Here is a 14253-nt window from a genome sequence, read left to right on the forward strand (position 1 = left end):
ACACACACACACACACACACATACAATTGCATATTTGCAATTTGCAATTTGCATAATGGGAAAATCGTATCGTTTTAATGACTTGGTTCATTCATCAAAATAAACAAATCTATTTTTAAACCATTTACTTAATTTCGTTCCTTTAAACCTTCATAGCATGTGTATAACTATGACTCATGAGATAAATCACTCAATTCTGTTTCCTGTATAATGCACTGCATAGCGTATATGGGAGTGAAGCGATAAAAGAGTGAACGACTCGGACTAATACAGTCAAGAAGTAAACTGCTCAATTCTGTTTCCTCTATATAACCAACTGTACAGAGATTTTGCGATGCTTTGCTCACGCACGTCTAGTAGAAAATCTACTACTTTTTTCTAGTAGAAAAAAAACACTCTTTAAGACTACTCATTCTCCTGAGACACATTAAAGACTCGTTCAAAATGAACTGGGGCTGTAATGATTCCTTGAGTAATTTGATTACCAAAATGCTTAGTTTAGCCCATTTAACTAAACACGGAGCATTGTGTTTCCTACGGACCGTTATTACCGACGCCCCACCACCTAAACTCTGGAAAGGTAAATACATGGTGAAAAAATGTAGGAATGGGGAGAAAACACTGAGGAAGATTCATGCCAAAAAAAACACCAGAAAGTTTCCAAAGTTTGGGATCATTTCAAACTAAAACATAACAAAAACACCGTACAGTGCGGCTACTATTTGTAAAGTCATTTAAAATTGATTTTAATATTTTTATTTATATACAGTGTGTTTAAAAATTCCCTTTGCAGCGGTCGCGTAGAGAGGGTAGTCTGGCGATGAATACACGGATTTAGTACGTGGGAAATTTCAAGCTGCTTTCCGTAGACAAGAAAACCACATCGCGATACTGTGCGAGATTTCATAATTAAATGCATGAGTGAGAATAATTGCGTTTCATTAAAAAAAATGGTTTCCCATAAATTACTCTAGGTGGCCACTGCAGATTGACTTTTTGGACGCAACTATATTTGCATTTTGATGTAATATGGCTATTAAATGGGTTTCGTTTTCAGTTGTCAGAAATTTCAGCAATAGAAATGTAAATTTGTCTGAAAAGAAAAACAAATCATTGTTCATTTTAAAAGACCTGTTTTATTTTCTCTCTCTTATTTACTATTGCTCTTAAATAAATAAAAAGTACATATCCGATTATTTGAATAATCGATGGAATAATCATTAGAATACTCTATTACTACAATATTCGATAGCAGCAGCCTATTCGTGAACGACCCAACACTATGTGGCGCCTCTATTCACTGCATATCCTGCATACCCCATTTTTGCACCTCTGCACACACACATATAACTGAGTCCAGGTGTGTTCAATTAGTGACTGGGTGGCTATGAACATATGACTCAGGGTGAAGTCTTGGGAGGATAGTCTTTTTTTGCAGCTATGTTTGCAAACTGTGGTGTTTGCTGGGATTAGGAATTTGTGGTCCCCAGTGACATGACCATACCTTCTCATTTTGGAATATTCTTGCAGTTAATATTATTTTTCTTCAATTCTTAACAAAAGTGTAATAACATTCTTACACCCTGCTGTGACCAGTGGTTTGTAAAAGAGCACTTTTAGAGCCATGGGTTGCAGGTTACTATCCAATCCCCCTCAGATACTTTAGAATCAGATCAGTGGTGCATGGCAGCTCAAAGAGGCTGATCCAGACTTATTTTTGGATGCACACGGTGGTAAAATTATCCGGACACTGCTGTAGATAATGCCTGTAACATTATGCTATTAGGAGATGACACAAAGCTGTGTGCACTCTGTTTCAGAATCAGCGCTTTAAACCGAGCAGTCAGCTTGTCTAGACGATTGCATTTAAATACGGCGAATGTACATAAATAATGGAATATGATATTAATATTGAATACGTTGCACACGTCTTTACTTTTTCATCTTAACCTTGAACCCTATGAAAGCACTGATGATGAATTGAGTGGGTAATATGATGCCTTTATGCTGCACTAATAATTCAGTCAGAAAATAACAATGCCCTCAATAAGTTTTGGATTTCATTTAGGAAAAGTCTTTACTTTGTTGCTTTACTTGTCAACAACTAGCCGAACAATCCCTACACTTTTTGGACAAAAGTTTTGGGACATCCAACCATATGATTCTTCTGTTACCACAAATGCTGGAAAAAGCAAAAAGCTGGAGGCAGGCAGTGGTATAGAATGTGTTTGGTATCATTACATTTTAATGATTCTCTTCCCTTGAACTAAGAGACTCAAACCTGATCCGCTAGGACAATACCCCGACATGCAAAGTGAGCTCAGTGAACATATGGTTTACATGGCTTGGAGTGGAAGATCTTGAGAGGCTGGCCATAGAGTTTGACCCTATTTAAAGCTTTTGGAATAAATTGGACCTCTGCACTTTAGTGTTCTTCACCCTACATCAGCACCTGACTGAACACAAATCTCCTTTAAACACACTCTAAAATGTTGTGGAACATCTTCCCAGAAGAATGGAGTTTATTATAACTGCAAATAGGGACTAAATGTGGAATGAGCTGCTCAAAAAAAGCACATACTAATCTTATAGTCAGGTTTCCACAAACATTTGTCAGTGTAGTATACTGTATGTTACCCATTGCTATGCTAAAAATAAACCCTTTTCAAAATAACATGTACAGTGGTGGTCCTATAGCTCTCTCTTTATGCAGCTGGACAACAAAAAAGGAGGTGAAAAGTTTGCTGTAACAGATGGGCTGTGACATATGGTAGATCTGTCCTAATCAAATGGCTAATTGATATAGAAACAAGGTATAAATATCTAATAAACTGCCCACGGAACATATATCCTCAAGTCTATATGCCCTAAAAGAGAAAATAAAAACAAGAAATGCGTTATCCAGATGATGTTCAATGCATCATTTCACTCTTCAGGGGAATTCGAGGGATGAGCCTTGAATGATGCCTCTGTTAAATCAAGCATTAGCAAGCAAATATAAATGAAGTTAAATACATCAATACCTCATTACACATAGCTCATATTTGACATTTAAGCAACCGTGATTAAGGAAAAACAGATGCAAACAGATCAGCTTTCAAATCTTCAACTTTTATGCAGATCCACTATAATCTTTTCTGCACTCATAATAATAGATCATGAACTAGTCAAGTGAAGGCTCTGCAATCACTTTTCAACATAACTGCTAAGCACATCAAAAAAAGAACAATATAAACATATTAATGGCTTTTAAAGGAGGATTTTTCTTTTGAATATTCCATGTAAAAGTGCAATGAATACCAGGTGAAATGGGCAGAGGAAACGCTATTATTGAAAACAGGCAGAGCTTTTAGTGAAAAATCTCTCAGGTAATATTGCAATTTTTACTAATAAAAATAGGCTGCATTTGGGGTTTACATCATGTGTATGTGGTATGTAGTTTTTCAAGCACTGGAACTCTGAAATAAAAGCATAATTAGCTGCCAATAGCCATTGCTTCTGATGAATCACTAGTCTGTCCTTCTTTTGTGTTTGGTTTTTCCCCAAAAAATATATGAAACTGTTATATTTATATGTTGTGTGTAGGTGTTGAAAGGAAGTAGTGAGCTAATAATTAAATATAAACTTTAAAAGCTCATAAAATTGACAGCAATCATTATGCTCACAATCTATCATCTTTGAAAGGTCTAAGAAGCTCAAAAAAAAAGTTTTCTTGATTCAAATCCGCAATAACCTTTATTTGTCTTCTCTAGATGACAGCTTTTCGTTTGAATATTCGTGTGCTTTTGAGAAAACCCGGGTCAAAAAACGGTAGGTTTTAGATTGCGCCCTTCTCTAACACATTGTACATCTCTCCTTGTATTACTGCTGATCAATGGAGCAGATCAATAGCATGGAAGACGATGAGTACTTTTTACCCTTTTACAAGCCTATCCAACCACCATCATCCACCACAAAAATAGATGTAGTGCTAATCCAAGACATGATCTAGAAGTGTTTGGTTTAGGGAGCGGGGGGTGGGGGGGTGGGGGGGTGGAATAAGAAAACACGATCCTACCCACAGGACACAATGATAAGGGGCCAAGAAAAGCAAATAGCTTGGAGAGAAATCTACAAAACACCCGAGCCAATTGCTCAAATTAGGTCTGTGCAAAAAAATTAAGTAGCTGTATCTTTGTATATGATTATGAATTAGTTTCCAATATGTATGCAGTGCATGCATAATATCCTTATCAATATAATTTTTAAATAACCAAGCACTTCACTTAATAAAATGACATGGACTTTACAGTCATTAATCAGATGCCAGAATATGCCAAAACTTGCATATATAGAGTTACACAGACTCCATGGCGTTACTTCTGTTCCACACTTAGCTTAAACATCACTCAAGTTACGATGTGGCTCCCTTATCTCATCTGCGTTTCTGTTCATTCATGTGAAATACCTTGAGGGAGAAACATGCATATGTTCTCATTACAATGTCTTTTGGTGCTCAGTGCTCACTCTATTCATCACCAGCTTCTGTCTGCTTTAATCTTTAAACCTGCTCCACACAGCTGGCAATAAATAAATATATAAAAAATTTTGTCCAGTTCCACTCACCACCTGGACAATGCTGGCTTCTGTGCAGAACGCTGGGCAAAACCAATCTCTCTCCAGAGAATGATCCCAGGAGAAACTTCCAAATAAAGCCTGCTTTATTCCACATCCTAACATGCAAGCTAATGTGCACACCAATAAATGCCAACTCCTCCCTTTTTTCTTGCTTTTTTTTTCTATTTATAGCTCTTAAAACACAGGGCTTAGCCAATACAGCTCTTCCAATATTTTCAATATTCAAGATTTCCAATCTGTAACCTTGGCCTTCCCTCCCATCTTTTCAGCCTCTTGGCTGTCTGCAATATTTTACTTCCAATAACCATACGCACCAAATGTTGGCAGCTAATGACAACTACAGCAGCCACTGCTATGACAGAACTTTGCTTTTTTGGTATATTTGGATGCTTGCGAAAAACAAATAGATTACACACTCCATTTGTAACGTAATTCTTTCGTTTATTTTTTTGTTTGTTTGTTTTTTGCCATCTCTTACTGCATTACTGCCCAATCCCTAAGTTACGCTAGTCAGGAAAAAAACCCTCCACTCTCTATCTAAATATTAAATATAAAAATGAATCAAAATTTAAGCCCAATTCAATTAAATAACATCACTCCTACTTCTACAAGAATTACACGTTTAAAATAGGAAGTTGGTTCTCTCACTGCCCATCAGCTTCATCCAAAAAACAGCCTAAATCCCATCAACCTAAGGTAAAAAAAAGTACTCATGTTATTTAAACACAAGCCTCATCGCTCAAACTTCTTTGAGGAAAATAATCACTAAGTAAAATCTGATCCTTAAAATTTCATTTGAAAACATTTTTCCTCATTAGAGTGTGTGAACACTTTCCTCTGTTTTGGTGATTGTGTAATTGTACAGGATACTGAACACAGAAATTGTGACAACCTCAACTGATCACAAACTGAATCATTTGGAAAAAGAACCTTTCCAAAAGCTTGATAAAGTTGTAACAGAAACACTAAATAATGTTTTAGACATCTTTAGACAGACTTACTGCATTTATTGCTATGTTTATTCCACTTGCTCAATACAACATGGTCTTTTTTAAAGATGTATAAGGCAAGGTTACACAGTTAAAGAATGCTCCTGAAGTAAATATGTTAATTATTATATTATTTGGCAGGGGACAACAGGTTTTTCCTCTGCCAAATGGAAGAAATGGACAGGCAAGTTTCTACTGATATCTACTACTGATATCTACTACTGATATCTAACTATTTTTGCCCGTATAAAGACACAGGATTTAGACATTTTTCTTGAATCTAAATATTTAATTTCAAGCAGATTTTACATTTCAGTTCAAGCAGGTCACTGATTTAAAAAAAATAATAGCTCTTTCTGAGATTAATCAATACTGTCATGAAACTCACACGAGGAGATGTACAACCAAAAACATAGCCAGACCAGACAGAAGTTATGCGATGTGCAAACATAATCCAAAAGTCAAAAGAAGACCAAAAACAGAACCAAACAAAAAAAAAAAAAAAAAAACAAGCCAGCAACATGATATCAATCATAAACTACTCTATAAGGCTCAGTAAGTCAATGAAGCGGGTCACAGAGAAGGTAACTTCACAGACAGTTTGTCTCTTCTTTGTGTGTGTGTATGTGTGTGTGTGTGTGTGTGTGTGTGTGTGTGTGTGTGTGTGTGTGTGTGTGTGTTTGTTTGTGTGTTTAAGACTGAGCATACCTTTGCTACATAAGTGAGTGAGTGAGTGAGTGAGTGAGTGAGTGAGTGAGTGAGTGAGTGAGTGAGTGTGTGTGTGTGTGTGTGTGTGTGTGTGTGTGTGTGTGTGTGTGTGTGTGTAGTTTGGGAGTTGCAGTTTGCGGCTACCACACTGTCTTTGTAATAATTGTAGGGATCTAGAATTCACAACAGGCTGTGATCTGACAAATACTATATAATTAGAGCTCTAAAATATTATTTGATCATATAATATTTGCAAATGTAGACTGTCCTTAAACCTAAAAATGTCTGCATTAAGCCCCTTCTGGATTTTAAAATGCCTTTAGAACGTTACAAAACGGGATTTAGCCTGTAGCTTCTCCATGCACCGTAAGCCATGCTGGCTGCATTCCAGTAAAAGTTCTTCTTTCTTTAACTTGCCATTTTCTTATCTTAAGGGCCATTCCAAATTTATCTGCACAAGCTATGGTTGTTAAAAGACCTCTGCAAGTTTTAAAATAACAGCAGACTTAAAATAAATATGAACAAAAAGCTCATCTATTACCTACATATCTTGATAAGTATAAAACGTGCAATACCATTATTTCTTAATTTTTGTATTTTTAACCGTTTGTAACCATTAAAGATCTGTTTATAAATGGAAGCAAGTTAGGTAGTATAGATAATATTGCAATATTGCAATATGTGCAATATAATCTATGAAAATTAGCATATGGTTTGCTCTAAGGAAATGGATAATATATTGTACAGCTGTAAGCTTATTCACAAGCTTGCTAATTACCATGCTAGGTAGTTATCATGCCAACTAACAGCATTAGTAAACTGATCTGGCTCTGTGCACGAGGTAATATTATACAAATTGGCAACATTTCTGCATTAACTGCTTAAGGCTAAAACTTTTATAGCTTAAAAAAAAATCCACACCCTCATGTAGTTGACACTAGGATGTAAATGGGACAGCTAAAAACAGGATCGAAAGGCAGAAAGAGAAGCTCAATGCTAAAGATCATGTGATGTACTAATCCCCAGTCCCAGTGCAAGTAGAGTTTCTCTCCTCTTTTCTTATCCTAATTTGCTAAGTTTTTTTATTTTTATTTTGCTCAAATTGCCTCACTAATAGCTCAAAAAAGATCAGATGGTATAACATAATGTGGTCTTATGAAGCAAGACCAAATATTCGAGTTTCTATCATTTCTAACATGTTTTATAGGAGAGGCTCTTGTTGGTAGATTTATATCGTGTATTTTTCCAGTGTATGGCTTTGTTCTAATATGGAGTATAATTTTCCTATTTGTAATGCAATGCCATGATACCCTTCAGTCAATACCGTGTGCTAACAGTAGGTGGGCTGGGTGTGTGTCAACTGGGAATGTTTTCAGCAGAAATGTGTTATGTCTGGGGGTTGGGGCTTTGGGATTGTATAATTAGTGAAGAGCGAATACATGACCACAGCTGTTCAAAACACAATCCAGAACATAGCACGGAAATATATATCTCATGGAGGAAAGAGATGTGCTGCATAGCGATGTTCTTTGTGAGAGCATGTATGGATACATTTACATTTCAAGCAAAGAAAAGTTAAAATGTAATGCACTAGCAGCAGGATAGGCACTCAATTATAAAAAAAACTCATTAGCTAAATATATTTAATATCCACAAAACAAATCAAATATGTATTACACAAAACATTCAGGACAATGTGTCTTTTATTTATCTCTTTTTCTGGTTATTTATTATTCATTTAAATTCTTATATACATCACATTCATTTTCATTCCTTTTATTTATCGTTTTTGTTTTATTTCTGGTTTGTAGCTGATTTTGTAAGAACACTGCTATATACAGTACTTATAGGAGCAATGCTATAAGCCTTTCATTAAACGGCTCCGCTGCATTTATGCAATTTAATAATGTGATAAGAGGAAATCACAAGTGATTACGTTGTAAACTAAGCTTTTTTTTTTTTTTTTGCAAAACTACAGGACATTTTATTAGGCGCTTAAATACTAATTAACACTTGGTATATCTAATCTCTTAAAATAAATTGCCTTATCCTATTTATTTGTTTTGTTGTTTTGCATGAGGAGTAATTAGTGTCAGGACTAAGCGCCAAAAGTTAATGAACAGTAGATAAGGTGTTTAATACAAAAAAAACAAACAAAAAAAAAAACATTAAAAATCCTGCTTTTCCACTTAATCTCTAACTGCTAAAAAAAAAAAAAAAAAAAAAAAGATTTAAAAAGGGTGCTATTTTTTACTGAAAATGATCACTTCCTGTTCCAAGAAAAATCCAGATTCATGCGATGTTAATTGATTTTGAAAAGCAAACGTGAGGGAAATTGCAGTGTAAATGATGACAAAAGTCTGCATTTTGACAGCTGATTTTAGAGAGTGTCGAGTCTGAGTGATGGCCAGTGCTCGGGCGCTTTCTCACTTGCTTTGCTCTCCGTCGCTCCCTCCCTCTGCTGTGTGTCCTAAATCAATATCTATCAACGATTTGAAATTAAACCCAGATTAAATTCCAATTTCATCACGGGGAGTCACGTCTGGAGAGATTCGTTTAATTATATCAGTCTGCGGAAGGAGAATCGAAGTTGTTCTTCACCTTTAACCAGCTTGCTGAAATGTCAAGCGAACCAAAAACAATCTCCTGCTAGTTTTGATACCATTTTTGTAATCCCAACAGTGAATGATGAAAACAGAGGCTGTCAAAGATGATTTTTCTGCTGTGGGGTTTTATATATATATATATATATATAAAACACAACTGCACCACTTTACAAATCTCCAAATCCACCCATATTATCAGTAATTCGAAAAGCAGTTTACCTTGGACAATGAGATGGACTTTGGTGGACTCGGGTTTCTTGTTTGTGAGGATGGAGCATACATACGGCCCTTCATCATGCAAGTTCACGTCCAGGATCTTTATACTGTACTCGGTCACTGCTGTGTTATTCAGCAGGACCACACGCGGGTCCAGAGACCATTTCTCACTCCCCGTGAAGAGAATGGTTGTGCGGTTCAGCCAGGCTACCCTTGATACCTTGCTGTCCACACTGCATCTGTTGAAACACAAAAAAAAGTTGGATTGTTTTATTAAACATTGGAAAAGTTGCCTTTTTTGGAATTTTAGTAACATTTCCCCAGCATTTGGTAAAGCAAAAAAAAAAAAAATCTTGTTTTATTATTTATAAAATACTTCTTTTCTCCCAGCATTAAACAAAGGCAGCATTCTTGCGTATTCTAGGATCATCAAAAGAGTTGAAAAGAGTAAAATCAGTAGTGAAATACTGCAATTGGATTTCAACTGAGAGAATTAATCTCTAAAGAATAAGTGACATGCAGTGCAGTATAAACAAAAAACTTTTGCCTATTTATGAGCAAATATAAAGAGCTTGTTTAGAATATGCATTAGTGTATGATAAAGCAATAGGGCACAGCACAATCTGGAATAGACTGGAAGCTGGAGGCTGGTAGTCACAGTCATACTGATATTCAGTATAACCTTATGTTTGTGAGTGCACTAATGCTTTTTGACCTTATAAGTAAGAAATGAATATGAAGTAACTGGCATTTTAGACACAATATGGCCAAGTGTTCTGTTTATATTTGTTTTGCTCGCAGAAATAGATACATACCAAATATGATTCAAATACACTCACTTTATAGCATGATGACTAGCTGGTGTATGTTGAGTTGCAGATTTTAAAGACATTTTAAGCTCCCTATAACTGCCATTAGTCAGTAAGTGTCTTAACAGCAATTTATTAGCCAGGAAATTAAACTAATCAAGGTATTTTGTATGGGATAATGTTTTTCTTTTGATTTTTAATGTTTCTGCCTTATGGGTGAACTTTTTAACAAAGAGTTTTTAACAACAAAGTGTATTTTGTTTCATTCCATTTCAATCATCTTTAAACTTTTAATGAGAAAATGAATTTTACGAACCCAGGAATGTGCTGAAATTCACATCAAACATGTCATTCAGTATTAAGATTTTCTATTTGTTTATTTTTGTATAAGAAGAAGACAAGTGAATTTCCTTGTTTGTTTGGTTTTTTTTTTGCTTCTCCTCCCAAACAGTTCACTGCGTGAGTAAATGGTATGCCTCAGGAGTGTCATTTGTGTAATTATTGCTATATTTCTGAGCAATTATTTGTTGTTGAGACCATTTAAAGCCTAATATTTTGCATTTTTTTGTAAAAAAAATTTGATTGTGATGCATTTCCATTTAAATATATTAATACTAATAATAATAATAATAATAATAATAATAATAATAACAATATTATTAATAATAATAATTATAATCAATATAATAATAATAATAATAATAATAATAATAATAATAATAATAATAATAATAATAATGTTTTCCATGTTAAATGTCTTTTATTTATTTTGGGGTTATGTATTTGTTAATATGAAAAACACACTATGCAAACATTATTATTATTATTATTATTATTATTATTATTAATGACAAAAACAAACAACAACAAAAAGACATTGCAGAGGATGTATATTACATGGCAAATTTGGAGCAGCATTACACATTACAACCATCTGCACTATAGCTATAAATAGCTATTAAAAAAAACAGGTTTGTTATGTCAGAAATGTTTGGTATGCTGTGTAAGTCTATTATGTGGATGGAGAAGAGCAAAAAATAACATTGCAGAATCTGCTGACATCCAGAGATACATTTTCCCTTATTCACTGTTCACAATGACAGGAAGAGGCAACTAAATTGATTAGTTTCACAAAAAAAAAAAAAAAAAAAATAATCTGATACAAAATAATCCTGTTAAACGATAGCACATCTCCTAAAACGTATTTTTTTTTTTGCCAGGAATCATCCAGATGCCAGCAGATTTCGAAGCATGAACGTAAGGGAAACTGCACTATCAATAGTTTAGCGTGAAGCAATAGAACAGACCCAGAAACCAGCCTCCATAATGCTGCAACTTTAGCACGGAAGCTGTCCACGCCACCCCCTCCACCTTAGGGAAACCCTGAAATAGTCCTGTCTCTGCTAAGCTCATAGGAGAGAAGCCTCCTCCGAGCTCAGCACTGTCCTTGCTTATCAGGAAAAAGCAGAAGATGCACAAGGTAGCAGGCCAGTGCGACTTGGCCAGGTAGCTGGTGACACTTGCAATGTGCTGCAAACCTCAATGATGCTTACAATATGCTGCAAAGATTTCCATCCAAACGCTGCCAGGTCATTTACACGAGCATGCCTATAATACCCCTCAGGCATGCTTTATTTTCCCTCTCAAGGACAAATCCACAACAAGGTCAAAAGCATTAAGCGGATTATCTAATAGCGTTTATTACCAACATCCTCCACTCCTGAAAAAAAAAAAAATCTCGAAAGCTCTTTGGAAAGATGGTCTGTGAATTTCCAGGGCAACAATATATCATGTGAAATAGATGCTTTTTCAGGATATTCTTCAAAGGGATGAGCTCATCCAGAGAGTGCTAATCTGTGCGAATGAAAGAGACCTTCGAAATCTGTTTTTCTTCTAAGCGCACTAAATCATGCTAACTAGAAAGGACATTCCCCAGATTTATTAGGTCATTAATTTAGTATGCAGAGTCCTCCTTCATCAAATCAAGGCTGTTCATCCAGGCATGTCTTAATGTGTCCCATGATGATACGTAATTCTACCACCTGCTGCCTGTAATTCTAGTGCTTCTTCTAACAGGCTTTAACCCACCTGCACCAGTCTAGCTTAGCTTCTATAGCCAGGAAGAAGGATTGCCTTTTTTTTATTTTCATGATCCTGAAAAAAAATTAATCAAGGTCATACTGTAATAGAAGAAATTTCATCAAGATAAGTTCTATCTCACCATCCTAGTGTTCTTCAAATGTGGCTCTTCTACAAAAGTATTTAAAGCAGAAAAAGTGGTGGTGGTGGGGGGGGTCAATCTAAGCCAATGATATCGAAAAGTAACAGCAGTTTCCTTGAAGGCAGTGTCTCCATTATCGAGCACTGACAAGATGAGATCAAGACTCATTCACTAGACTAATGGCTCTGTCACACTGCTACTATGCAGTCTACGCTAATGGATTGTCAGGCACCCTAGTGTAGGATCGTTAATATAAAGAAAAATCCCCACTGCTCAAGTACATCCCATAAAAATGTAGATGGATTACCAGTACACTCTAAACTGTCTTTATGTGCAGACAGTTCTTAAAAAAAGTCAGTTTCTTTAACATAACCACAAAAGTGAAAAAAAATCTGCACAAGAAAAAAAAAAGCTTGTTCTACGCTGTACTAATGCTGATCATGATCTCCTAAAACAGTACATTTATTAAAAAATATAGCTAGCATATTATAAATAACTATACATTATGTCAATAAGACCATTTTCATAGAGTGACTATATGAACCAGATTAATTTTGACAATATTTACAAAGCATTTAATACTGTATATTATAAAATTTCTCCATATTGTTGGAAATACAGTACATATGTCACCCTGACATCATCATATACTGTACGTAACAGTGTTTCCCACATATATGTGATGCATGGGTTAGGGGGCTTCAGAGTTTCAGGACAAAATTGATTGTGCTCTCTGGAAAGAAGTGGCAGCATTCATTCTCGCACCTGTCAATCACAGTTACACAAGCACAGAGCTCATGTATGTGGAATAGGACGGACACTTCTTTCCTCTAAGTGTGGGTTTACATGTCTAGAAGAATGAGTTTTTACCCTCCCTAGTTGGTAGGTGTTATATTACATGTGGAGTCACATAGAAGGGAAAGTGTGATGTGATATCTGGGTGTGGCATTTAGGTATATTGGTGTGCCCAAATATCATTTCTGACACAAAGAAAAAGTCAATTCAAGTTGGCCCAAAGTCTCACTCACTGGCTCACTTCTGTACACAATAAGACAACCGACTGTACGATATTCGGCTGAAGAAGATATTAAAAAGTAGAATATAGAGTTTTACTTAGGAATCCATTTTTGGGTTGGTTTTAGGTGAAGGAGAAGAGAAAAAGAAAGAAGGGAGGTAGAAGAGGTGACAGGCCTACAGTAGTATAACATTCCCCATTCCAAATACTGCTTTTAGGGTAAGTTTGGTAAATTAAACTTGGAAAAAAGCTGGCAAACTGTGTTTTGAGGTGTCAGGTTATCTGAATTTTGTGGTACAGTCATAGAAGCTCTTATTTTTCATGCCTTCACATTGTTTTTTACCCGTTTTGTGTCTCTAATGGAGCACATGACAATGATCAACCCATACCAATAATGAGTACAGTGCACTGGAATATACGATCATGTATTACCTAACTGAAGTTGTGTATCAAACACAAGTTTCAAGAAACTCATATTTCTAATAATCTTGTTCAATGTTATATGATGGCATACACAAATCATCCTTCTCAAAACACCAAAAATGACCAATAAATTAGTACTCTTACTTCCAGCTTTTTCACTCTCGCTCTTGAGTGATGATTACATGCTGCGAAACATAGTATATAAAATGTTTTTCCCTAGATTTCTTCATGGCTGCCAAGCGCTGTATGATTTTAGAAAGGCAATTCTTCGTTCTGCAGATTAAGTAACAGTTTCAGGAGTCTAACTGACAAGGCGATTGGCAGGCGAGTTAGAGATTCCTAGCAGGTGAGGACGCAGACTCCATTACAGTCAAGATGAAGCAGGTAATGAGAAACAGAGTAGTGCAAATTAATGTAAATTTGATTTTTAATATATGCCAAAAACCGTATATTGGCCAAATACAAACCATTTTACCCATAATACTTTTAAAACCTAAATACTGCACTACCATTTTACCCCCTCGCCCCTACCTTAGTGTTGATGGTTCAAACTGTCACAATGTGCTGCATTATAAACTTTTTTACGAAATAATATTCAAATACAACATTTATTTGCCTTTGTATTAGCATTATTCATTTATTAGTTCAC

At 35.5% G+C, this 14253-nt stretch overlaps 1 protein-coding gene across 2 annotated transcripts in view; it reads right to left on the reverse strand.

Annotated features, from left to right (window-relative positions):
• The window catches only part of opcml (opioid binding protein/cell adhesion molecule-like), a 242807-nt gene that overhangs the window by 70440 nt on the left and 158114 nt on the right, over positions 1 to 14253 (reverse strand). For both annotated transcript variants that reach the window (XM_083567659.1, XM_083567658.1), the window contains one exon: positions 9140 to 9375. In XM_083567659.1, the coding sequence (XP_083423785.1) occupies positions 9140 to 9375 (236 nt within the window). The remainder of the gene's footprint in view (positions 1 to 9139; positions 9376 to 14253) is intronic.

Source organism: Silurus aristotelis, assembly GCF_946808225.1.
Source record: "Silurus aristotelis genome assembly, chromosome: 18".
Taxonomy (NCBI): domain Eukaryota; kingdom Metazoa; phylum Chordata; class Actinopteri; order Siluriformes; family Siluridae; genus Silurus; species Silurus aristotelis.